Source organism: Cetorhinus maximus, chromosome 3 (genome assembly GCF_964194155.1).
Source record: "Cetorhinus maximus chromosome 3, sCetMax3.hap1.1, whole genome shotgun sequence".
Classification (NCBI taxonomy): Eukaryota; Metazoa; Chordata; class Chondrichthyes; order Lamniformes; family Cetorhinidae; genus Cetorhinus; species Cetorhinus maximus.
In genome coordinates, this window is record NC_135881.1 from 55,238,441 (window position 1) to 55,266,243 (window position 27,803).

A 27,803-nucleotide genomic window follows, 5' to 3' on the forward strand; every position below is an offset into this window, starting at 1 on the left:
GTATTCCATTAGCTAACGTGTATTCCATCACATTTCATACATTATTAACAGGTTTCATTTCAAAATATCAAAATACAGCTTTTTACAAATGAAATGATTTCTGAAATAAAGCAAAGTTTGTCACAGAACATAGAGCACATTGAAAACAAAATTAAGACCTATGTAACATGAAGCTTGTATTTTCATTCCTAATAATGATATAACATCATTAATAGTTTGGCACCTAAAGTAATGCTATTAAAATCCTTAAGGAGTAGAATTACAACAAGTATATGTGCGTGCAATATTCTTGACATTGTGCTTGCTCTGAATTCATTCTCAGGGGTGTGGGAATCAGAATGACGGAGCCAGTTTACATCAGCCCATCATTTGACAACTTCTTATCTAGTTTTGTGTTTTTACAGGCAAGTCTGAACTCTATGTCTTGAAATCACAGATGCAACATTGGTTCAGGACTCTCATGTAGTCATTGCCTGCCCTTGTTTTACTCTTGTTGAGTGTGATTATAAATCATTCACTTTTTATTCCATCCCAATATTAAAATCTGCTTCTGCTGGATTTTTTGGCAGCTCTGTACCTATTTTGTGTTGTCACAAAAGATTTGACTTGCAGCAATAAAGTTAGAAAATGCTGAAAATATCAGCAGGTCTGGCAGCATCTGTGGAAAGAGAAACAGAATTAATGGGCAGGATTTTATGGGGCACTGTTGTCCCTGCTCTCTCTCCCCACCCCCAGCTAAAATTCCAGGTAGGAGCCCGCCCAAGGAAAGAGCAGCTGCCTTGCAGCATGGATTGGAGCCCCTCAGACAGCAAGTTCCACCTCCGCTGCCAGCTGATCAGAGGAGCTGTCCAGTTATGGCAGTGCTATTGGGAGCAGTGGTCACTGCTGCTACTGCACTTGGCTTGAGGAAGCATTCAGCACTGGATTGGAACTTCATAAGTGTTTGGGGGCCTTGCTGGGACAATGTTGGTAGGCCCTGGCAAGTGGGGAGTGGGCGTCTGGGGTTTGAGAGGTCAAGCAGAGAGGGGAACCTGGTGGGGGTAGCGGGGTGGGGAAGACATCCGATGGGTCTGTTAAAGATGGACTGCTTTTTCCATTCCCCCCCCATACACCAGTACAATCTGCACAGGGAAAACTGTCACTCTGAGCACTTGGCATGGGTCGCTCCTGCTGCTGGTTAAATCCTGGTGGTGGCAGGATGAGGCCCTGAAGTGGGCAATAATTGCCTAATTCAGAGCCTAAATTGGCCCACTGGCAGGTGGGTGCCCAGTTATCCCTGCTGCGGGTAAAATTGTGCTGGTGGCAGGGCCGGGCAGTAGTGGGGTGGTGGTGGCGGGTTGGGTGCAGGCAGCGGTTGGGGGTGCAGGCCACCTGCTGGATTTTCATGCCCTTCCCAGCCTTCAAACCAACAGCAGGGGAATGTATAACCCAGCCCAATGTTTCAGGTCAATGATCAGAATTGGGAAAAGCTAGAGATATGAGGTTTTAAGTTGGTATAGAGGCAGCAGAAGTTGGGGGTTGGGGGTTGTGGGCGGAGAACAAAAGGGAAGGTCTGTGATAAAGTGGAAACATGGATGGACCTCAAACACGGCAGAATTTCAGTTGAAATCCACATGGAATAAGTCAGAGTTGGAGGCAGTTGCTGAAAAAAGATATGTGGCTGTGAAAGTGAGTTTTGGTAGATGCCTGAACAAACATGAGGAGAAGAGAAAGTAAAATAAAGATGAACAAGGTAAAAGTGACAAAACTGTCTGTCAGAAGAACAGAACTTCTTCCAAATGGGCAACCCTGGAAGACAATGGCTTGCTTAAAACTTAATGCACTTCTAACTTTTGAAGCTCTGATAAAAGGTTGTCAATATGAAATGTTGACTCTGTTTCTCTCTCCACATGTGCTACCAGACCTGCTGAATGTTTCCAGCATTTTCTGTTGTTATTTCGGGTTTCCAGCATCTGCAGTATTTTACTTTTATATTTAACTTGGTGTTTTCAACAGTTGTATACATTTTATATTAACCGTAAAGAAGGCAAGAGATACTTAACCGTTGTTGCTTTGGACATTTCCTTATTGACACATTTGACAGAAGAATTACAATCAATGCTGTAATGGGCTCATGTCAAAATTAACAATTTAAAAACCTTTTGAGAGTTCCCTTTAGATCCAGTTCAAGTTGTTTACCTAGAAACTTCGGTAGCTCCTTCTAAATATCAGCTCTTTAGCAATGGGCAGGTCACTGGAGGAAAAGATGGGAAAACAGACAGCTGAAGTGACAGCAGTATTTTTGTAATTTGCTTAAGGTAGACACTTCTAGTGTTCGTTTAACCTCCAGCGGAATATCTTAATGGATGGTAGCAGAGATTTGGTGTCACCCCCTTCCTATCCACTTTGTAAAAGAAACATAGACAAATAGAAACTAGGAACAGGAGTAGGCCATTCAGCCCTCCGAGCCTGCTCCGCCATTCATTATGGTCATGGCTGATCATCCAACTCAATAGCCTGCTCCCGCTTTCTCCCCATATCCTTTGATCCCTTTCACCCCAAGAGCTATATCTAACTCCTTGAAAGCATACAATGGTAATAAGATAGTATGCTGTGCTGTTTAAGGGTTTAATTTTGGAGGTACTTGCCTTAATAGGCAAGGAAACTTTTACTTAAAATACTGCAAAGATATAAAATTGTGGAGCTCTATGCAGCATGATAATATACTTTTCTTATTTTTCAGAACTTGCCATCTGTAGTAGTGAGTCATGTGTTGGACCCTAAACCTGGAGAGAGAATCTTGGATATTTGTGCTGCTCCTGGTGGAAAGACTACTCATATTGCAGCATTAATGAATGATAAGGTAGGACTAAAGTACTAAATAATCTGCTTTGTGGAAGAAAATGGACTGTTTTGATCTAAATAATGGACACATGCTATAATGAAAAATGGAAGAATGATTGTGTTTGCCAACAGAACTGCAATGTGTGAAAAACGTATTTCAAAGTTGAACGTTTATACAGTTGTGATGGTGGCCAGTGAGCAGCAGCACAGCTTAAAGTAATGAAATCAGATCTGGCAGTCGGCAGCTAAGTTTAGTGTGTACACTTGTTCTTTGGTGCATGCATATGAAGCCAATCAAATGACTGTTCAGTCAGCAATAGCAGTAGGCGTTGGAGATCATCCAGGATCTAAGACAAAAGTTGAGGCATTGCAGTTGCAGTTGCAGATCAAGAGGTGCATTTTCATTTTAATTAAATGATAAATGATAGTAGACTGCAAATCAGAGGTGGCAGTGTAGATGCGGAAGAGGCTAGAGATTGTAGTATTAGGGGAACAGTGTTCTTGCCACAGCATAAAGTGACTGAAGGGATTTAGATGGGTGAGGGTTTTGTGTAAGAGAACAGAGTTGCAATGTGTGGAAGAGGGCCCTGTCACTGTTAATTATGGAGTTGTTGAGGCCACGTGTGATGGCAATTAAGGGAGTAGGTATGTGAGTGGTGGAGTTGATATGCAATATGAGGTTGAGAGAGGAGAATAGCACAAGGAAATCAGATTATTATGGTTGAGAAGTCGCTTAGAGACAGAACTTGGACAGGTGAAAAGAATTTGTCCAATTTGTAAAGGATCTGTATAGGTGGATCTTGAAGCAGATGAGAAGGGTGATAGGAGGTAAGGTGTTGAAGTAGCTGGAGGTTGAGGGGAAGAGGATGGACAAGGTGTGATTTGGAGACCAGCCTTGGTGATTGGAAAGGAGTTGCCAAGGTGAGCAAGCTTTACAGTCAGAGCCAGAACCTCATCCTCCATGATGAGTTTGTGGAAGGAGGGAGCCTTGATGCATCATAATGATTTTTTAATGAACAAACATTTTTAAATTTTGATTCAGTTTTGTTCAGTTCTGTCTGTATTGTGATACTACAGTTCAGCTGAATAGTATTGAAGGAGACTCCGATCGTATTCATATATTTTGGAGCAAATTTGGACATGTTAAGAATTTAGTTGACTTTCATCTATAATTCTTTGTTACAAATGTAAAACTACCCTTGGATGTCCATTCAGTGTGCAGTCTGTATGACAGTTCATAATTTGTGTCTCTGTTTTTGGGTTGTAGTAAAATTGAAAAATAACAAATTGGTCCTAATATTGTACTGGTAAAAAATGTGCAGCTCCAACAACACTCGAAGCTCGACACCATCCAGGATAAAGCCTGCTTGATTGGCACCACATCCACCATCTGAAATATCCACTTCCTCCACCACCAAAGTACAGTGGCGGCAGTGTATACCGTCTACAAGACGTACTACAGGAACTCACCACGACTCCTTAGACAGCACCTTCCAAACCCATGCCCGCTACCATCTAGAAGGACGAGGGCAGTAGATGCATGGGAACACCGCCACCTGGCAATTCCCCTCCAAGCCACGTGCCATCCTGATTTGGAGATATATCGCCGTTCCTTCACTGTCGCTGGGTCCAAATCCTGGAACTCCATCCCTAACAGCACCTTGGGTGTACTGACACCACATGGACTGCAGCGATTCAAGAAGGCAGCTCACCCCCATCTTCTCGAGCAATTAGGGATGGGCAATAAATGCTAGCCCAGCCAGCGAAGCCCAGACCCTATGAATGAATTAAAAAAAAAACAAAGTAATAAATCCAGTGTTCCTATGGGAGGATATGTAACAGGCAAGTAGTGACCTAACATTTCCAGTGCTTTGGGTACTGAAAATGATTTTTCAGAATCTTAGTTAGCCACAAAAGTGACCAAACTGGCTGAAATACAGATATGTCTTCACCAATTCTCTTGAAGTAAGGTGTTAATTTTTAATTTTTTTTATTTTTAGTTAGATTTGGGTATCACTGGCTAGACCAGCATTTATTGCCCATCCCTAATGGCCCTTGTAGGTGGTGGACAGGCTTTGGGGAGTCAGGAGGTGAGTTACTCACTGCAGAATTCCCAGCCTCTGACGTGCTCTTGTTGCCACAGCATTTATATGGCAGGTCCTGTTCAGTTTCTGGTCAATGGTAATACCCAGGATGTTGATAGTTGGGGATTCAGCGATGGCGATGCCAATGAATGTCAAAGGGAGATGGTTGGATTCTCTCTTGTTGGAGATGGCCATGGCACTTAAGTAGCAAGTAACATTCACGCCACACATCAGCCCAAGTCTGAATGTTGTCCAGGCCTTGCTGCATATACAAGTGTAATGTATCAAATTAGAAATATTAGTTTGTGCACTGTTTTAACTGTCCTCTCTTTTTAAAAAAAAAAGTTGGTATTTAGCCCTTGCCATTGGTGTAATGCTAGACTGACCTTTATATTTCACTTGGTAGCACTGGATAAAAGGAAATTTTATGGGTCATGTTTCACAGAACCCTGAAAAAAAAGAGCCAGTAATATTTTAACCCAGCATTTTTCAGTCAAGTTCTGAATTTCTAACCACAGTGATGGCTAAACTGCAAAGAAGGTCATGAGTATTTTGAGGATACCCGCTCTTTTGTCTGCACATACAAAATAAATTTTCTTTTTATTCCTAAAAGAAGATGCTCTTGATGTGCGGTGGTGACAATCTAAATAAAGTTAATGTATTTTGTTTGCACTGGTATTTCTAGACCATTGTCAAAGGAAGTCTTTTATTCAGATCATTCAATTAAGCTAGATATTTCTCTCTATTTGTATCTGTTTCTCTCAAATGTTTTTAGAATTCAACTTCAAAATTCTAATTTGATTTTTTTTTTGAAAGAGCATCATCTACCTATCTGGAGACCTTTCTTTTTTTACTCAGCTTTTAGCAAATAGGAGCTCTGTCTCGGAACTAGAAGGAATTGAAAATTTTCTTTTCTAATTGTCAATAAAGCACATCGATAATTCAACTGTTTTTAAATTGAACTAATCCGGACGTGAAATCAGTTTATATCACTTTTCTTGTGCTTTTTATTTATCCCCTCTTTATCAACCTTATACAATTTTGGAAGTACATAGAACACCATTACAAAATGTATAACAGATGTGAAATCATAATTGTATTGGGAAGATTTACAAGTTGATAATCAGCCTGTTTGGCCACATTATGAACGTACCTTCCATGGTCGCCAAATCATGGAGTGGGACTTGAACCCGGAGCGTCCTGCTCAGAGCCAGGGACACTACTCACTGTGCCACAAGACCTCCTTTGAGCACATAGACTACCCTTCATTTCTTAAAAAACATTAAATGTAAATTTTACTTCAAAGATTTTGAAAGTTACCTTCTTTAAAATTATCTGAAGAAAAGCTAAGTAGGAATGTACTGCCAAAATAGGATGTATTACACCTGTAGGTGTATAACATCTATTAATATCACAGCTTCCATTTTACTCTTCTCCCTGGCCAATATCTGAGTGTGAACCAGACCACTTGTAGCCTTGCTTTTAATGCCCTTTTAATGCCATATCTTGTGGTTAAACAGTTTCCTGTAAGCTTATTATCATTCAGGAATGTGATCAGCAGTTCCTGGTCATGCCCATCTCTCTGCATTAGCTGTTTTCTGACATGTTGTTATGTTAACCCTTTACTGAGTATCACAGGGGTGGTGGGTGTTTGGAATTCACTGCCTGGTTTGGTGGTGGAGGCAGAAGGCCGCAACTCATTTAAAAGGCACCTGAATCTGCATCTAAAGTGCTGTAACCTGCAAGGCTATGGACCAGGTGCAGGAAGGTGGGATAAAATGGGCAGCTAGTTTCATTTTTTTTTTCTTTTTCGGCCGGTACAGACACGATGGCTGAGTGGCCTCTCTCTGTGCTGTAACTGTTCTATGGTCTCAACCAAGCAGAGCTGCCTTGCAACCAATCAGCATCTCTTTTTCTCATGCAGTGTAAGTTGTTGTTCCCTTTGAAATTTGGCATTCTTGCGACTGTCCTGATGACTGCAAGACAACAAGCTTTGACAGCATGTCTCTCTTTATAAGCAATACTCTGTACTACCAAATATTATGATCGGGATGGGTGGCGTGCGCAGTTGATCTGACTCCACTACTCCACGAGTTGTATCATTAGTTTAAAAGTTTAATTTATCAAAATGGTCAATTGTGTACCTTCACTACTGGTACCCAGGATAAAAGAGACTTTTATATATCTCACACACGTACGCAGACAGAAAAACAATGAAATAAAAATAGAAGTGGAGGAATTCTGTCAAAGGTTAAAAGTCAATGGTTCAAAGATAAAGGATAGATGATGGAGTCCTTGAAATGGTGTCCGGGCTATGTGGTTGGTCTCTCAGCACTGATCCGCGAAACAATCAATGACTCTGGCACTGCTTTTCAGGCAGGCTCGATGACTGCTCGCAGGTATTCTAACCTAGCACGTGGCAAATTAGGAGCAGCTTGTATCCACTTTTGGCTGAAGATTGGTTCTAGACTGCAAAAAGGCTGCTGCTTTCCTTCTCAAGCAGTTGGTCCTTCTGTTCTCAAGCAAAACCAAAACCCACTTTTAACTCATGCCTGGAAGACTATGGCTAGAATATTGCCGTTGGCATGCGGGGCAGGCTCGACATGCTGACGCGCAAAACGACGAGAGATGATGTCAGGTGTCCTTCCCGACGTCATCGTGCGTCATTCTGATATTGCATTCGGGCGCGTGCCTGAGGTGGCTTCATGCCTGCTGAACTGTCAAAGGTCTATTAAGGCCATTAAGAAAGTAATTAGCATCATTAACACCACTGCCCTTCCAACCTTAAGGTTAGCGGGCAGCCAAAGAGCATAAGTGGCCTTCGCATTTTCCAGGAAACCTCATCCGTGGGCGGAATGAGGTTTCCTGAAGGTTTATAAAATTTATAAATAAATTTGGTGAACTTGACAAACATGTTCACATGAGGGGACATGTTTAAATAATTTTTTACTTTGTTTATAACTTTTTTTTAATCAACTTAACCTCCCTGAGGCAGCTCCGTGCCTCAGGGAGATCGCTGGGCTCTGCGCGAAAGAGAGCAGACCCCGACTTTCCCCCCTCCCCTCGCCCGCACAGGTAGCGCTGAGTGCTACCGGCTGCGCATTACGCTGGGTGGGCCTTAATTGGCCCGCCCATGTAAAATGGAGCGCAGCCGATCGCGGGCAGTGATTTGGCCCAGTGCCCACTCCCACCCAGCTTGCCCGACATGGCTAAGATGCAGCCATATGTTTTCTTTCCAGAGCCATAAAACCCATGTGACCCCCTTTGTACACAGTTTACCTGGGTGAAGAAGTTTCCAGCCATTTTTCAACTGCTTAATTACCCTTTGTTGGAAAAGGATGCTTTTCCCAGGAATAGCAATCGGAGTCCTGCATTATCCTTTTAAAGGGATGGTGTCTTTTAAGACACAGTGTATCCTTGGTCTTTGAAGATGAACCATTTTCTGTGATTAAAGTGTTCATGACACACATACGCTATATCTTCTGTGCCAGTCCTAATTTTGAGGAGTATTCTGTATTGCGAGGGCAAGTTATAACTGAGTTTGTAAGTGTTGTACAATAGCGGTAAGGCCTATGCATTCTATTTTTGTTGAGGTATTTAGCATATTCTTATGTATTGTTTGTACGTACTGCTTTATTAGTGTATGACTTTGGTTCCCTCTAATGGTGTTTCAATGCATTAGTTCCTTTTATATAAAAATAAATAAGAACAACCTTGGAAGAACCATTGTGTTTATTGTTTACTTGTCAGTATTAAGAAAAATATAACTACACAAGTTGAACTTGAATTGTTGTCACTTTGCCTCCCAAAAATACTTGTACACCAGCATTGTTTCCTGCAATTTAAAATGTTATCATTTTTTAACAATTATGGAAAAGTTTGAAGTTGTAAGTTTTAACTTGGTAAATTAAAAGATGGGACATTTGATCTGATGACTCATACCAATGCAGAATATTTTTTCTAACTGAACATTTCAAGTCTAGCAATAAAATTCCAACACCAGTTTGATACCAGTAAACACAAAGAAAATGGCTAAGATTTTGGAAATCTGAAACTCCGTTCTGACGAAGGGTTCTACTTTCAACATTTACTGTTTTCCTTACGTCACAGATTTTGCCTCACTTGCGTTTCTGTTTACATTTTTGATAACAGTAAATATAATCACAAAAGCACTTATTATTACCTCATTAAAATTTGGAACATTTACTTTTTCAACAGGGGGAAGTGATAGCAATGGATAAGATTGCAAATAAGGTGAAGAAGATAAAGCAGAATGCTGAGAACTTGCAGCTGAAGTGTATAAAAGTGTTTTGTTATGATGGAACTAAAGCCCTGGCAAAGCAAGGCATTTGGAATGGGCAAGGTATGAATGAAAGCAAGAATTGAATATCATTAGACAGCGCTTAGAAATTGAGATTGTGTTTGTATATAAAAAAAGCTTTTTTTCCAAAGTACCTTTTGCAGGCTAAGGATGTGACAAAGCTGTATTTAATATTCAGGAAATGTCTAAGTGCTTACCAGCATTTAGTTTTGCACCTTTTTAAAACTTTAAAACAAGTCCATTAGCATATTGTCCTGCCTAAAATGCATTATAGGAACAAAAAGGAATGGAGCAGTTCTGATGGTGAAAAAAAAAAACAAGTCCTAGATCTTTTTTCAATTTTGATTTCTTCACAGCATATGACAAAGGGCATTACTTAACTCAAGAAAGTTACTTTGAAAACCATTACCAAGAGAAAATCATTTTTGATTTGTCATGTTTCGTATGCAATGCTTAAATTCGGCTTGGGATCATATGATTCTTCTTAAATTTAAGAATTTAGTAATTATGTTTGGTTCAAACGATTTAGCTAACAATTTCTGATTTCCACAGCAGGGCCTCCATTCCTACCGGAATCTTTTGATCGTGTACTTCTGGACGCACCTTGCAGCGGGTTAGGTCAGAGACCAAATATGGCCTGTGATTGGAGCTTAAAGGAAATCACTTCTTATCCGCCGTTACAACGGAAGCTGTTCAGAGTGGTAAGGTTTCACTTTTATAGACTCTGGTAAGTTCTCTCTGTCTAATATATAAATCTAACATAATCACTAAAAGAAAATCAGTGAAGACCAATTTTATGTATTTTCTTGCAAAAAAATTTAAATTTTTAGTATTGCTCTGCAAACTTGGACTTTATTTTGCTTTGTAAGCTCCTCTTGTACTAATTAGTAAATGCAAGTGTTGTCAGAAGTTGATGTATATTTATTTTATAAGTACAGGTAATCCAAGAGGGACACTAGGGAACTAAATTTCACTCTAGCTTCTCTTGTAACCTGATTTGTGATCTGTAACCCTAATTATAGAGAAAAATTCAGTGAAGCTGCTTTGAACCTGTGTGCTCCCTAATAACTCAGTGACGAAATCCACCTTCGGTTAGTGGTTCATAGTGGGGGGTGGCTGCACCAGAGCCATTGGGAATGGGGGAGGTATGGACTGGCTCTTGGGGTGTGGATCCCCAATCACATGGTTGGTAAAGTGGCCTTCACCTTGGTGTCTGCCTGTCCTGTTTTCACCACATTACCTGGCCACTGCAACTCTGTTTTGTCAGCTTTTCCATCCTTCTCTCCTCTAATATTTTGCTGTACCATTTACACCTCACTGGACCCATCTTTTGTTTCTATGCTCATCATATTACTACCCCATTTGTCTTCCACCATCACCATTTTGCCATTCAATCACTCCTGCCCTTTATCCTTTTGCTCTTCCCCTACTCTCGTTTTTTTTTCCCCTGGCTCTCTATTTGCTTAAAAACTGTTCATTTTCCAGTTCAGATGGAAGGTTGTTAACATTGGAAGAGTGTTTCTCTTTTCACAGATACTGCCTGACAATCTAAGTGTTTCCAGCGTTTTCTGTTTTTATTTTGTATTTCCAATATCCGCACTGTATTGGTTTTATTTTATATTTGTCTATGATTTCTCACTGTGAGGTATTTTCTTAGGCAGTCAATTTACTAAAACCTGGAGGTATTTTGGTGTATAGCACCTGTACAATAACATTGGCAGAAAATGAAGAACAGGTTGCCTGGGCACTCGATTCATTTCCTTGTTTACACCTACAGTCACAGGTAACTATTATTCACAGTATTTGGCTAACCTGCGGTTAATGCAGCTTACAGAATAATAGTTTCACACAATTATGTTGTCATGGGCAGGATTTTTAGGTCGGTGTGCGGGTGTAATCGGTGGGCCCAGGAGAAGCCAGGGAACGGACCACCGCCCGCGATCGGCCCCCAACCATGATTTCACGCTGGCTGGCCAATTAAGAGTCAGCCAGCGCGAAATGTGCGCTAAAATGCTCAGCGCAGCCGGGGTGGGGGGGGTGGAAGAAGGGTGGGCGCTGACGTCAGTGTGGGTGAGCACGGGATGAAAGCTCCCTGAAGGCAGAGAGCTGCCTCGGAGCTGGATACTTCAAAAGCATTAAATAAAGATTTTAAAATCAACAAAAATATCCAAGCATCACAAACAGTCACCTGAACATATACATTATAAAAATTCTGTCTATAGATTTTTATTTGTTTTTATTTAATAATGGAAACCTCATCCCGCCCTTGGATGATGTTTCATGAAAAATGCAAAGGCTGCCTGGCTGATTTACCCATCCGCCAACCATGAGGTTGGATGGACCACGGCAAATCGGGGACAATTGCAACTTTAATGGGCTTAATTGCCCTCTTAATTGTCGGCGGGTGTGCTTCTGACTTTTGCACGCACCCGCTGACCAAAATTATCGCACGAGCCAGGAACGACATCGGGACGCTCGCCCGATGGCATCATGCGCTATTTATAGCTCGAGCAGGTCGGGCACGCACCTACATGCCGACCTGAAAATGCTGCCCCATGTTTCTTGTGCAATGCTTAAACTCAACTTGGATCATATATAATTCTTATTAAATTTAAGAATTTAGTAAATATGTTTGGTTCAAGCAACACAGCTATTTGATTTCTACACCAGCGTTGATATAGACTGTTTCCTCCAATAAAAGTATTTGTGTGATTTGTGCATTTTAAATTTGATTTTAAAGCTTGAAACATTACAAAATATATGTTTAATATATCAAATTAATTACTAAGATGAGAAGTTGTTAAAAATTTAAGTACTAGTTGACTTTCCTGCCCAAACATTCCTTTCAGGTGGAGCAGTGCTTCACTTGCACCTCCTTCAATTTGGTCTACTGTATTCGCTGCTCCCAATGCGGTCTCCTTTACATTGGAGAGACCAAACACAGACTGGGTGACTGCTTTGCGGAACACCTTCGATCTGTCCGCAAACATGACCCAGACCTTCCTGTCGCTTGCCATTTCAACATACCATCCTGCTCTCATGCCTACATGTCCGTTCTTGGCCTGCTGCAATGTTCCAGTGAAGCCCAACGCAAACTGGAGGAACAGCACCTCATCTTCTGATTAGGCACTTTACAGCCTTCCGGGCTTAACATTGAGTTCAACAACTTCAGGTCATGAACTCTCTCCTCTGTCCTCGAATCTTTTTTGACCCCCTTTTTCCACATTCATTTCACTTATTTTTATTTTTATCTTCATTTTTATTCATTCATTTATTGTTTTATCCCCACTTTTTATCCTGTTTTTGATCTTTTTTTCCCCCCACCCCATCCCCACAAAGGCCATCTGTCACTTGTTCATGCTGTTCCTTCCAGAGTGCTTACCCTTGTCCTGCTATTATCACATTCTGCTTTCTCACCTTAATGCCACTATCAGCACCTCCTTTAGCTCTTACCGCTAACATTAACATCTTTGTCCTTTTGTTCATGACACCTTTTGTCAATCTCTTCTTTGCCCCCACCTATCACTGGCCTTCTATCCAGCTTCACTTGCTCCACCCTCTTAAACAGTATAAATTTAATCACGTTTTTACTCCTCTTTAGCTCTGAAGAAGAGTCATAGAGACTCGAAACGTTAAATCTGTTTTTCTCTCCACAGATGCTGTTAGACCTGCTGTGTTTTTCCAGCATTTTCAGTTTTTGTTTCAGATTTCCAGTATCGGCAGTATTTTGCTTTCATGTTGTGTTCATTAACTTCTCAGACTCATTAATTATTAAGAATAGGAAGTTATACTTTTGTTCCAGTCAGTGACTGATCTCTGCTCTGGCCTCAAGTGCCAGCCCCTCCCCATCTTTAAGGCTTTTCTTTTTGCTACGAGAAAAGGGTAGTACAAAAAATAATTTTTGTTGGGGTAGATGGTTTACTGCCTCAGGTATGCAGCAAAGGGAAGGGATAGGATCACTGTTAATGGACAGTAATAAGCCTGTCTTGGGAGCAAGTGCTAGTTGATGAAAGCATGGGAAGTGGGCAGCGGTGGTGTGTTGGGAAACCATATCTTTAAGAAAAATATTTTCTTGTAAAATTTGGAAGGACATTGCATTATTTGGACACTTGGGAATTGACTTGGATTCCTTTTTAAAAAAAAGGTCATAAGTTGGACCTTGGACTGTGAGCAAGCATGCCTTTTCCAGGAAATCACATGACCAGCATAGTGCTTGAGGAGGAGAGCTATTTGCTTATTTGAATTGTAACTATTTTAATGGTTAGAAAAAATGAACTGTTTTAAAGGGGAAAGGGCTGGTGATTTACTGAAAATCACCTGACAAAGATGAGCTTTATGTTTTGAACTTGTTTTTTTGAACCCAGTTGGGAATAAACCAAGAAGGGGGAAAGCTACCCAGCTCACACACTCCTTGCCTTGCATAAAAACACAGTGTGGTTATCAGTATCCAGCTAGGAATCCTCATTACAGAGGAACTGAGATGAGAGGCAGGTCTCAAGGACTGATCCTGCTCTCTTCTCCTCCACGCTGAAGCTTCATTGGTGAGAACCTCCAGACATATACTGGGACTTGCTTTCCACCTTCAAATGAAGGAGTAGCAGATTGACAGCAGCAAAACCCTGTGAACATTATCCTTTTCACAAAGTTTCTCTTTATCTGCCAACCTTTATATTGGGGAGACTAAACGCAGACTGGTTGACCGCTTTGCGGAACACCTTCGGTCTGTCCACAAGCATGACCCAGACCTTCCTGTCGCTTGCCATTTCAACACTCCACCCTGCTCTCATGCCCACATGTCCGTCCTTGGCCTGCTGCAATGTTCCAGTGAAGCCCAACGCAAACTGGAGGAACCAGCACCTCATCTTCTGTTTAGGGACTTTACAGACTTCCCAATTTAACATTGAGTTTAACAACTTCAGACCATGAACTTTCTCCTCTGCCTTCATCCCTTTTTTAACATTTATTTTTATTTTCCATCCCCACCTTCTTTATCCTTTTTCCCCAACCGCCACCCTATTCCCCCACCCCACCCCCAAAAGGGCCATCTATTTCTTGTCCCATGTTGTTCTTTCACAGAGTGCTGACCCTTGTTCTGCTATTAACACATTCAGCTTTCTTACCTTAATGCCACTATCAGCACCTTCTTTAGCCCATACCACTACCATTAGCACTCCATTTGTCTTTTTGTCCATGACATCTTTTCAATCTCTCTTTAGTCCCCATCTATCACTGACCTTTTATTTAGCTTCACCTGCTCCACCCCCCTACGGTATACATTTTCATCACATTTTTACTTCTCTTTAGCTCTGAAGAAGTCATATGGACTCGAAACGTTAACTCTGTTTCTCTCTCCACAGATGCTGTTAAACCTGCTGTGTTTTTCCAGCATTTTCTGTTTTTATTATCTGTTTGCCCTTTGTGTGTGTGTGTGCACGTGTGCACACATGCTGGGGTATTTTAAAAGGGATAGATAGTTATACTTCCAGATTACAAATTGTGTGTTAACCAGTTCTTGTAATTTGCTTTTTTTTTTTAAAATTTGTTTTATAATAAATCAATCATTCTGAGTTTATTGAAAGAAGCCTGGTTAAAGTTTCTTTTCTATTCTGGTTCCAACATTAGGGAAGGTAATTAATTGGCCATTTTGGTGAGTGAATCAAACATTTACACTCATGGTGCAACCTGTGGAGTAGTGGAACTAGCTAAACTGCGCACTCCTCCCATCCTGGTCATAGCATAGATTGGGGCTCTTGCGGGATATTTGAAACGCAGACAATGGATGATTGGACATGGAATAAGAATAATTAGTAAGGATAAAAGGACAGATACCAGGTTTCTTATACATTAGTAAACCAAAATGGTTTTGGAAGTTGCTAAGACTTTTCTAGAGGTGGAAGATTCAACCTGGCTGGTTTACATAAAGTAATCAGGACTAAGCTAATAGAATTGGCAGATAAGTTAGAGTTAGAATTAACCATAAGGGCGAGGAAAACATAGTTGAGCTAATAGCGCAGCATTTGAAATTGGAAGGGATGCCAGAGAGACCATGTTCTTCAGGCGGTGAGTCAGTCCAGTTAGCTAGGATTCAGTTGCAAATGAAGCAGTTTGAACACAAAAAAGAATTGGAGAAACTTAAACTTGAAAAAGAAAAGGAACTGAGAAAACTTGAATTCAAAAGAACGGAAAAAGAAAGAGCAGGGGAAATGGAAATGAAAAAGCTTGAACTTGACCTTCTAAGAGAGAAGTGAGAAAGGGAGGAATGAGAGAAGGAACAAGAAAGGGAATACCAGCTTAAAAGGTTGGAATTAAATAAAGAGGCTTCTGATGTTGGGGAGAGTTCTGATGACAAACAAACCACCCCAAAGCCCAGTGGGGAGATGTTTAAATTTGTACAAGCCCTTCCAAAATTCGAGGAAAGGAATGTAGAGGCATTCTTTATTTCGTTTGAGAAGGTAGCTAAGCAAATGAAGTGGCTAAATGAAAACTGGACATTGCTCCTACAGATTAGGCTGGTGGGTAGAACTCATGAGGTTTATGCATCACTTTCAGAAGAGGTATCTGCGGATTATGAAGCAGTAAAAAAGGCTATTCTTAGTGCGTAAGAGCTGGTCCCCGAGGTGTGCAGGCAGAAATTTTGAAAAAAGAAAACAGTCCAAGCAGACCTATATCAAATTTGAGAGGGTAAAGTGAAGTAATTTTGACTGTTGGATACAGGCATTAAAGGTAGATACACCGTAAGAAGCTCTTGGGAAAATAATTCTGGAAGAATTTAAAAATCCATTTTCTCTCGTAGTTAGAATCCATGTTAAAGACCAGAGGGTTGGTTGTGACAGCTGGACAGGCACCGGAGATGGCTGACGATTATGAGCTGGTCCGTAAATCCAACCCCTTTTTTCCATCATCCCACAAAAACAAGAAGGAAAGAAGGAAGGGTGGTGAAAGGAAGGCAGATAGCCAGGGAAGGGAAGGGACAGCTGGAAATGCCCCGGGAATTCCTCCTCAGATCGGAAAGGAAGGCACTGAAGATGGAATTGATATTTAAAGGCCTAAGTGTAACAAGGTGGGACATGTTCATGCAGATTGCTGGAAGTTGTGCAGGAAATCCGTGGGACTTTTTGGGGTACATAAGGGTGATTCAGGAAAAAGAGCCCCGACTGAAAATACAACTGATCAAGTTGTAGCATTAACTTTAGCGGTGAAACCGAATATGAACACTGCTGCCTTGGTGGGATTTGAACCCAAGACCCCAGAACATTAGCCTGGGTCTCTGGATTACCAGTCTAGTGACATTATCACTATGCCACCATCTCCCCTATGAATACCATCATAGGGAGGCGGATAAGAAGGAGCAGGTATGTCAGGTTGTAAGCACAGTGGAGGATGAAAGAGATAGTGAGAGTGAGGTGGAAGGAGACTTAGACAGTTCACAAATTGAACCTCCTACTTCCCGGTTAGTTAACACTGAAACATTAGGACAGTTAGACACCATATTTTTATACTTAGAGGCGGGACAACACAAAGGTGTAATGAGATTACTTGCAGAATTTAAAGGAACCTGTTGGGATAAACCAGAGCCTGTGGACATAGAGGAATCGCCTCCTATAAAATAACATCCTTCTTGTTTAAGTCCAGAGAAACAAGCTCAAGTAAAGGTAGAAAATCACCGAATTGAACCTCGTCAAAGCAGTTGGAGCTGTCCAGCAGTGTTGGTGCCTAAATCTGATGGGTCAACCAGATTCTGCATAAATTAAAGAAGGGTTAATGCAGTAACAAAAACAAATTCCTACCCAATCCCTCGTTTAGGAGATTGTATTGACAGGGTTGGCAGTGCCATGTTCCTTACTAAGATTTATTGAAAGGATACTGGCAAGTACCTTTAACATGGTGAGTTAAGAAGATATGGGCTTTTATCATACCAAATGGTCTATACCAATGCTGAGTGAAGCCATTCGGCTTATAAAATGGTCCAGCTACTTTCCAAAGGCTAATGAATCATGTTGTAACTAGTGTTCCTAGCTGTGTAGTTTACACGGATGATTTATTGATTTACAGCAACACTTGGAAAGATCATTTAAAACAATTGGAAGCTCTAATTGAACAATTACTGTTGGCAGATCTAGTAATAAACCTTGCCAAGAGTAGTTCGCAAAAGCGCGAGTAACTTATCTAGGGCATATCATAGGGCAGAGGCAAATGTTGCCAAGAACAGCAAAAGTACAGGCTTTGATGGAATTCCCTGAAACTAAACAGGAAATCATGAGATTTTTAGGGATTTGCGGCTTCTGTCGGAAGGTCATGCCAAACTTCAGCACAATAGCTGCTCCACCAACAGATTTATTTCAAAAGAAGGCAAAGGTGGTATGGTCAAGAGAATGCCAGACAAGTTTTGAGAAGCCAAAGGTGATCCTAACCAATGACCTGGTGTTAGACACCCCTAATTTTGCTAAAGCCTTCAAGGTGGTGACTTGAGGGTAGGTGCGGTCTTATTACAAAAAGACAATTCAGGACTAGGGAAGCCAATTCGGTACTTCTCTGAAAAATTAAATCGGCATCAAAAGAGACACTCTACAGTAGAAAAGGAAACCCTGGGACTGTTACTGGCTCTTAAACATTTTGTGGTATATATCCGTCATGGCCGTAAAGAAATGCTAATATATACTAATCGTAATCCCTTGGCCTTTGTAGAAAAATCTAAGACTCAGAATGGCAGACTGTTCCGATGGGGCTTCCTAATCCAGCCTTATAACTTAAAGATTGTTCCTATTGCTGGGAAGGATAATATAATTGATGTATTATCAAGAATGTAATTTTTGAAGAATTATCTGGAAATCAAGAAAATCAGAAAACTGTACAGATTCGGTGTAAGGACTGAATGACCAAGTGATTGTTTGTTTGAATTTTATTTTCTATATATTGTACATATCTTTTCCTGTACACTTTGTAATGAAACACATTTGGAAATGGTGTTTCATTTCTTCAGGGCAGAGGCATGTTGGGAAGCCATATCTTCAAGAACTATATTTTCTTTTAAAATTTGAAAGGACATTGCATTATTAGAACACTTGGGAACTAACTTAGATTTGTTTTAAAAAAGGTCATAAGTTCACCTTGGGCCAGGATTTTCTGTGCCCGTCAGCGGTGGGCATGTTCGGTGGCGTGAACAGACAATATGGTGTGATCGATTTCATGACTGCGTGAAACCAGTTTGCAATCGTCTGCTCAGCCCACCGATGGCGGGCCGCGTTTCCCACCATCGGACGTTAGGAACCTCATCAGAAAGTCATTATAAGGCCAGCCCGCCGGACACATCACCTCTGCTGGATCGTCTGCCTTTCCCATCGATGTGTTTCACAACAGCATCTAAGCGATGTGCACCTGGCAGCTGCACTTCACTCAGGACGTCAAGGTTTGTTTGCTTACCTTGCTTCTGTCAGAACTCGCAGTCTTCAGCGCCAGGCTTCACAGACAGCACCATATCACTTTTAGGGGGAATCACGGGTAGGTTTATACCTACCAGATCAGCCATATGTGGGTGGCTTTTCAATGGCTGTAGGGCTAGGGCTTGCTTGGGAAAGGGGTAGAAGTGGCCTAAGTTTTCCCAGGGGTGCATAAGTAATGCGGTGGGTTTGGGATGATACGGCGTGAAAACCCGCCATCACGGCCGGCGGGTTAGAAGTAATTTTACCCATCTACTACTGCACTTAGTGCAAATCTGAGATGATTCTGACCTTGGACTGTGAGCCATGCTTTTCCAGAAATCAGCTGACCAGCATGGCACTTGAGGAGGATAGCTATTTGCTTATTTGAACTGTAATTACTTTAATGGCTGGAAAAAAAGCTTTAAAAGGCAAACGGCCTGGCGATTTACTGGAAATCACTTGACAAAGATGAGCTTTATGTTTTGAACTTGATTTTTTGAACTCGGTTGGGAATCAACTAAGAAGGGTGAAAGCTGCCCATCTTACGCTCTCCTTGCCTTGCATGAAACAGTGTGGTTACCAGCTTCCTGCTAGGAACCCTCATCTCAGTGGAACATGTCTGTATTTGGGAACCTGAGAGACTGAGACGAGAGGGAGGTCTCAAGGATTGATCCAGCTCTATTCTCCACGCTGAAGCTCCGTTGGTGAGAACCTCCAGACACCTCCTGGGACTGGCGTTCCGTCTTCAGATGTGGGAGCACCAGATTGACAGCGTCAAAACCCTGTGAACTTTATCTTTTTCATAGGGCAGGATTTTTACCTTATTGGGCGGGCCCGGGAGCAGCTGCGAATCCGCCCACCGCCTGCAATCGGGCCCCGGCCGCAATTTCATGCTGGCTGGGCAAATGGCCAGCGTGAATTGCATGCTGCAATGCTCAGTGCTGCCTAGGTTGGGGGAGGAAGAGGGCGAGTGCGGAAGTCAGTGCATGCAAGCGGGCACGCTCACAGAAAGCTCCTTGAAGGCACGGAGCTGCCTCGGAGCTGAAGATTTTTAACATTAAAAATAAACAGCTCAAAAGTAAGGAAAACATGTCCCCTCATGTGACTCTGTCATGTAAAATGAGTTTTAAAAGTTTTATTTTTTTAAAATCACTGGTCGAAACCTCATCCCACCCGTGTGCGCCGCCAAGCGAAATATCGCGAGAGTGCGCGATGACGTTGGGACGCCATCGAGCACTTTTTTTCTCCCATTCGGGATGGACATGTGCCCGCCCGAGGGAAAAATTCTGCCCGTAATGTTTCTCTTTACCCATTAATCTCAGCAGAGTCCCTATTTGTTTGTCGTTTGTTTGTTTTTGCGTGCGTGTGCTGGGGTATTTTAAAAGGGATAGATATTACACTTCCAGATTACACGTTGTGTGTTAACCAGTTCTTGCACTTGTTTTAAAAAAAGTTTTATTTTATAATAAATCAATCATTCTGAGTTTATTGAAAGAAACCTGGTTAAAGTCTCTTTTATTCTGGTCTAACAGCAGTGAAGGTAAATAATTGGCCATTTTGCTGAGTGAATTAAACATTTACACTATGGTGCGACCTGCAGAGTAGTGGGGCTGGATAAACTGCAGACTCCTCCCACCGCAATCGTAATGCAAGGAATTGAAACAGGTAGATGAATGGCGTTGCAAAGGTATGAGCAGACTAGCAGTCAGGAGAATAGGTCTTAATTTATATACATTTGATAAAAAATATGAGCCCCTCTGGTATTTAAGAGAAATGAGTGGGGTGTTTACCCCAATATTTGTGTAAATGAGGTGTAAAGGTTGCTACGGTCAATTTAATAAATGGATGGATCATAAACCAAGATCAAGATGGGCATCAAAGCAGCAGCCTTTGAACAACGTGTCATTATGGGCATAATGGCTAATAACAGGGGTGAGAGGTGGGAGGCGTCCGTGTGTGGAGGCAGGTTGGCTTTCAGCCCCCTTTCTGAGGCCTTGACCCTCGATCAGGCTCCAAGTGTCTTTGAACGAAGGTCATTCGCATGGCTTCCTTCTGTACTGTATCGTTCTGATTCTAAAGATAACTAAAAGCTTGCTGAAAGTAGTAGGCTTGAAGGAGCTTCTTAAAGGAGAGAGAATTAGAAAAGGTGGATAAATTAAGGTGGGAATTCCAGAACTTAAGGATCAAGACACGATGCCAGTGGTTGGATGAAGGAAGGGTACTCGCAAGCAGCTAGAGTTTATAGGTATGTAGGGGTTCTCAGCAGTTGTAAGAGGTTACAGAGATGGGGAGGAATGAGACATGGTGGGATTTGAATGTGAGGATGAGAATATTAAAGGGAGATTTAAAGAGAAAATGACTTGCATTTATGTAGTGCCTTTCATAGTTCCAGAGCCATTAATCCCAATGAAGGTGAGGTGAGAATAACTGCCTTTGATATCAAGGCAGCCTTTGTCCAAACACTGCTGAAAAGTCATGAAACATTAACTCTATTTTATTCTCTCCACAGATGCTGCCTGACCTGAGTACTTCCAGCATCTTCTGTTTTTATTTCAGATTTTCAACATCTACAGTATTTTACTTTTGCCTTTAACAAATTTGTGTTGGCTGTGCTAACACATATTTGTCCAAGTGACAATTAGTTTTTTTTAGATTGTTGTCTTTACTTGTGTCCTACCATGACATTAAGCTAACTGACCTGTCTTTGCTGGCTTTATCCCTCTCCACATTTTTGAACAGGGTTATAAGATTTGCTATCTTCCAAGCTTCTGGCACTATCAAAGGAGAAATGGAAGATTGTTGCCAAAGTGTCATCTATTTCCAGCTTTGCCTCTCTCAGCAAACTTGGAAGTATCCCATCTGAATTCAGTGACTTTGAGCACTGTGAGTCTTTTAAGTGCCTCCTCCTTATTTTTATCCTGTCCAATTTCTCTACTACCTCCTCCTACTGTGACATTGGCAGCATCTTCGTCTTTCATGAAGAAAGATACAAAGTACTTATTTATTACTTCAGCATGCTTTCTACCTTCACAAGATCTCTATTTGGTCCCTAATCATCCCTATCCTTCCTTTGACCACCTGTTATATGTTTTTAAAGACTTATGAGTTACCTTCACGCTACCTGCTAATCTATTTTCATACATTCACTTAGCTCCTCTTGCTTTCTTTCTCACTTCTTCTTTGTACTCTATTCAGCTGTGGATCTTCTATTTTTTAACTGGAGTTATCCAACGCTGGATGTCAGGCAAACAAGTGGAGGGGTTCAAGGATTGATCTTTGTGGCTCCCAAGGTAATGGTATGAGGGCTGGAAGAGAAGTCATTACGAGCGACAATCTGACAACAAACAGAGTGAGATATGAGTGAGACAGTGCAAGTGAGCTAGACAATTGAGGAGAGGCATTGGAGAAGGTTGATGTTGTTAGCAATGTCAAAGGTGGCAGAGAAGAGGAGGGATAATGCGACATGGTTCCTGACAGTGGGAAGTTGAGTGGCCAGCAGTTCAATGGAGTGAGATAAAACAACCATGGGGTGGATCACATGGACAAAATGAACTCAGAAGAAATTGTGGGGAGGTGGAGTTATGGTGAGAGAGAAACTAAAGATTTATAGGGACAGTGCTAGTTTGAGGGAGCTGTTGGGGAGTTTGGCTTGGCGGACATGGGGAGGGAGGAGAAGCCAGCATTGGCAACTGAACATATGGTTGCTACCTTCGTGACAAGATAGCCCATGAGTTCCTTGCATTTGTTATTCAGTTTATCTGTTACTGAAACCCTCATCCGTGCCTTTCCCACAACCCTTTATTGTTCTAACGCATTCCTGGCTTGTCTTGCATACTCTACTCGCTGTAAACTTGATATCAACCAAATTTCTGCTGCCCATGTTTACTTGCAACAAATTCTGTTCACCTGTCACCCACATGCTCGTTGGCCTGCATTGACTCTCGGTTAAGCAACATCTCAATTTTATAATTCTCACCCTTGTTTTCAAATCCTCCATTGGCCTGACCCCTCCCTATCTCTACTCTCTTCCAGGCTGCTTACAACCCTTCACGATGTCTGCACTCCCCTAATTCTGGTCTCTAGAGCAGCCCTGATTTTAATCATTCCATCATTGGCTATTGTGCCTTGAGCATCCTAGGACCCTTCCCTAGAGAAGCTTCCCTAGAGAATTCCGTCCCTAAATGTCTCCATCTCGCTATCTCTCTTTACTCCTTTAAGACACTCCTTAAAACCTACCCCTGGGACCCCTTCTCTAATGTCTCCTTACATGGCTTGGTATCAAAAGTTTAGCTTGATGATGTTTCTCTGAAATATTTTGGGCTGTTTTACTATGTTAAACATGCTATATAAATGCAAGTTGTTGCTATAGCTAGGGTGGACAGTGTAAGAGAGAGAGAGAGGTACACAAAGGCATTAAATAAGTCTTTGCTCCTCAGATTGATCCTAGTGTACAGGATGGTTTTGATGGAAGAAAGTGAGGTCTGATAGAGCTTGAGACATTTGGGGAAAAAAATAGAACAAGTATTGCTTCTGTAGATTCCCATTCCTGGAACAAATGAGTAGTGATTCTATCTGCTTTTCTTAGTATTGTGGCATTCCAAGCTTGGGTGGACAGACTACTCCCAATATTTTGTCACAGTTGCTCTGGGCTGAATCTTTGGCTTGGCGAGCGGAGGCTGGGCCTGCTTGCCGAGTTGTAAAATGACACGTGGTGACCTCAGGCATGCGTCACGGCGCGTCATTCAGACTTTCAGTTCGGCGGGTGCTCACCCGAGTCGGCTGCGCGCCCGCTGAACTGTCAAAGACCTATTAAGGCCATTTAATGCAATTAAAATAATTAACAGAGCTGCCCGTCCAACCTTAAGGTTGGCGGGCAGGCGAAGAGCCCAGGCAGCCTTTGCATTTTTCATGGAACCTCATCCACGGGCGGGATGAGGTTTCATGAATGATTTTAAATTTTGACAAAAATTTTTATTGAAATTAATGCACATATCCCAGCTCATGTGACAGTTTCACATGAGGGGACATGACATAAAAATTTTCTCGCCACTTTATTAAACTTTTTGGACTTAAAACTAACCTCCCTGAGGCACAGAGGTGCCTCAGGGAGATTTCTGTGCTTTTTTGTGCACATGCGCAAAAGAGTGCACTCCGGACTCAGGCAACTGCCATTCTCCTCCCTCCCCCCCCCCCCCGGCCGCACAGGAACCGCACAGCGCTTCCGGGTGCGTGTCACGCTGGGCGGGCCTTAATTGGCCCACCCACATAAAATGGCGTTGCGGACCTGATCGAAGGCGCCAATCGGGTCCGTGCACGCTCCTGCACCGCTCGCCCACCTGACAGGCAGAAAACTCTGCGCTCTGTCACCAGTAGCTGGAGAGAGAGATTGGCTTGGTATTGTCTAGTGACTTTTTCTCCTGCCTGCCAATTTTGAAATATCCTTCCCCTAGCCAGTCTATTGAAATCAGAACTTTGTTGCTCTGAATGGGCCTTTATAAACTACTGAATTGTAGTACCTGTCAATTTTATTCATTTTAGATTTATTCTTGGCCACTACCCAAACCCCCACAAATATCATTGCTCCATCATCCAGTTGTGACCTTAGCTTTCCGTACCATGGCTGTTAATATTGCTGTGTGTTGACTTACCTCAAGAAACATCGTTTTATGGGGAAATGGGGCTAATTAATTCTCCTTTCTAGGGCTTGTGTTAGCCTGTGTGTCAAGAACCCAGACAGAACTTGACATTGTGGTTCAAAGATTTCAGTTGAACTTTGATAATGAATTTGCTGATATCGCTTCTTGCTGTTTAAATGGTGATTCGTAATATCTATAGCATTTACGTTTATAACCTAATTTGCAATATTCCACTTGATATTGAAACATCATTGAATATACCTGAAGCTTGAATTAAATGTAATTTCCTCAAAGTGCTTAATTCCTTCACAGATTCAACAACTGTCGTCGTCCTCCTTCAAAAGCACTCAGGATTTTTAAAGGATTAAATCTTTTTTTTAACATTTGTCTTTTCCCGTAGGAACCTAACCTGGGTGGAGAAGGAATGATGGGTGCTGGACTATCATATGATCAGCGGAAATTGCTGCAGAGGTTTGATCCATCCAGTGTGACTGAAGGGGGCACCAATGTTGTTTCTTCAGATCTGAATAGCAGTCAGATAGCACATTTAATCAAATCTGCCAATAAGGACACAATAGGCTTCTTTATTGCTAAATTTGTGAAGATGCAGGATGCCTAACAGTTATCAAGTGGCATAAAAGATTTTAAAAACTCCAAATACTAGAAATCTGTAATAAAAACAGACAATACTGGAAATAAAGAGCAGATCAGTTAACATTGGTAAGGGATAAAGACAGGTTATTGATATTTCAAGTGTGTACCCATTCATTAATAGCTTAATAATTTGTATGCTCTTTGTAAACTGGTTAACACCTGAAGCTCAGTTGTGAGCACCATCAGTTTGTTGTTACTATGACAGCAAGCCAAAGGCATTGTTGCTATGGTAGCAATAGATTTTGCCAGCTGTTCAATGATATTATAAACCATGTGCTGAAAAAGGTCATAAGGAGCTTTTGCATTTCATGGAACCCAGATTGCAACATCTAGTTTATTTAAACCACTTCCTCAGTAAATTTTTCTAATGTTTTGTATATGGAAACAGAAATGCAGCATTCGTTTTACATGAAGCTATTGTTGAGTATGTACTTAATGTCGAAATTTTTGAGTTTCATTTTAAACATTTAAGCATAACTTAATATTTTCTGTAATTTATAAAATAGAAATGTGAAACATTACTCAATTTTATATTTTGTAGTCTGTATTAATGTTTTATATGCAATTTCTCTATTAAAGGAAACAGACTAAACTACCCATAATATATTAAAGTATTTATTAATTTTGTGCACTGCCTACACTTTATTTACAATGGCACTATTTTTGAGTCACAATTTTTCTATCACCATTTTACAAAGATAAAACTTGTACGTTAATATTTTCCATCATACTGTAGTTCCAAGCCTCCTGCCACTAATTAGCACTGCAGTACATGTTCCTTAAGTCTGCGTGTCATTTTGGTTTTTAACATTCGATTGAGAATAGAGGACTATCTATTCACCTGAGCTGGTTGAAGTTGCCCAATTTTGGATAGTAGTCTGCCTAGATAGTGTGGTCTGGCCTTGAACCTAGTGCTTGGGCCAACTGGTTTTACAGCTGCCGGATCAGCATTGTGGCCACTTTGCAACTACTGATTTATTATCTTCCTTAACCCTGAGCCTATCTCCTAGGACTCTTGCTTCCTCACGTTGTGATCTCTTACTTGTTTGTCATATCCCTATAAGTGATACAATAGAGTCTGTCATGGGTAGGACCATTTATTCATCACAGGAATGACAAAACAGATTCTTCAAATTGCCGTGGAGATCTGCTAGTAATATGCCTTGTGTAAGATTTCACCAACTGCATTCATTTCCCATGGGTGGAATCTTGTGCCCTCCCCTGTGGTGGGGGCATTTAATCAGGTGAGAGGGTGGCTGATGGGGACATCACCACTTTCTTACTTCCACCCTGATTTAAGCCCATGAACAGCCTACCTGCCAACTGAGGCCCTTAAGTGAGCAATTAACGTCCACATAATATCCTCACCCTGTTGCTGTCGGTATCCAGCAGCGTGCGGGGGTTTCACCATTTGAGGAGCACAACAAGCAAATCCTGGAATGTTTAACTGTGGGCTCTCAGGGTGCCCTGTTCAAAGGCATTCAGTGCCTGATAGAGGGACTCGACATTGGGAGCCACCTTGCTGCCAACCCCACTCCCCGCGACCCCCTTCCCCCCCATCACTCACCTGTGCCAGTCTCTCCCTGATCTGAGGTTTCGGGTAGGTATTGGCAGCAGCCACCACCTACCTGGTGGCACTATTGAGTACAGACGAGCTTCTGACCTCGGATGGGCTGGCAGCTCAGTGGGCGGAACTTGCACCTTGGGTCCTTGATCATAGGCCCACTACTAGCCCTGTCAAGTGGCACAAGATACGGTAGGCCTTCCACAAAAAGAGGTGTCATGGGGCTCTCTCCAGCTGGCAGCTGAGATTCCGTCACCTCCACAAGATTCCACTCCATATTTCCTCCTGCCCTGGTTTGAGTAATACTTTTTATGTCAACATTTAAAATAGGAAAATCCGATTGGTTCAAGTTTGGTAGCAAAATATTTCAATGAAATCACAATGCTTTTTGGAAGAAAAGTCTGCTTTTTTCCTTCCCTAACTGCAAATATTAATGTCCAAAATATGATTTTTAATAATTTGAGAATAGATATTCCACAACAGCATGATTAATATTATCAAAGACATTTTATTTTTGCTGTATGTCTGAAATCTTTGTTTCATAGGTTCAGCTTCTCAAAAGCCTGGGCTTCAAGTGGATATTTGTTCCCTAAAGCTTAGTCAAGTTAGGGAAAAACCGATGATCAATCTCCTTTGACGTCCTTGAGGAAGAGACAGCTGGCTGGTGCACCTAAACTTCCAGAAAGCATTTGGCAGAGGTCCCTGTGGGAATTCAGGGTAAGATAGAAAGTACCTAATACTTGTTAGAGGAGTTAGGCCAAGGTGAGGGTGAGGTGAATAGGGTACTCTGGTGCTCAGTTTTAAGGTCATGATTATTTCTAATTTACAGCAACAATTTGGACTTGGGCTAATGCAAATCGGCTAAATTTGTATATGATACCAAACTAGGAGGAGCAGTGGGAAATAGGGGCTACTGAGAAATGACAGAATGAACTGGACTAAATATGAGAGGGCAGAATGATGACAGATAAAAATTACAGATGAGGTTCTGAAAGAAATAAAATGTAAAATATAATTGACAACATAGGTAAAGAGCAGCATGAGATGTATATGATCACTTGTAAAATGCCTTGAAGAGATGCGGGAACTAGAGTAATTTGGCAGGGTTAGGGTTAAAATTGATGTGGGGTGGAAAAGTATGACTAGATGAGCTTAGAAGAACTGGAGCATGACACTGCAATTAGCAGAATTGCACCAAAAAACCCAGCAGAATTGTACCAAAAAAAAAAGTTATGTGCCATAATGCAACCTGGATAGCATTGTCCAGTCAGGTTTAGACAAAGGGATAGTGCTAGGGTTACA

General features: G+C 41.7%; 1 protein-coding gene across 2 annotated transcripts in view; it reads left to right on the forward strand.

The window, feature by feature from the left end:
• Positions 1–25,564, forward strand: part of nsun6 (NOP2/Sun RNA methyltransferase 6) — a 40,388-nt gene extending 14,824 nt beyond the window's left edge. The window contains exons 7-12 of one of the 2 annotated variants that reach the window (XM_078538385.1): positions 323–404; positions 2,723–2,842; positions 9,126–9,270; positions 9,781–9,929; positions 10,886–11,011; positions 24,684–25,564. In XM_078538385.1, the coding sequence (XP_078394511.1) occupies positions 323–404; positions 2,723–2,842; positions 9,126–9,270; positions 9,781–9,929; positions 10,886–11,011; positions 24,684–24,902 (841 nt within the window). In that variant the 3' untranslated portion in view covers positions 24,903–25,564. The remainder of the gene's footprint in view (positions 1–322; positions 405–2,722; positions 2,843–9,125; positions 9,271–9,780; positions 9,930–10,885; positions 11,012–24,683) is intronic. The other variant, XM_078538386.1, reaches the window with a different exon arrangement.
• The last annotated feature ends 2,239 nt before the right edge of the window (positions 25,565–27,803 follow it).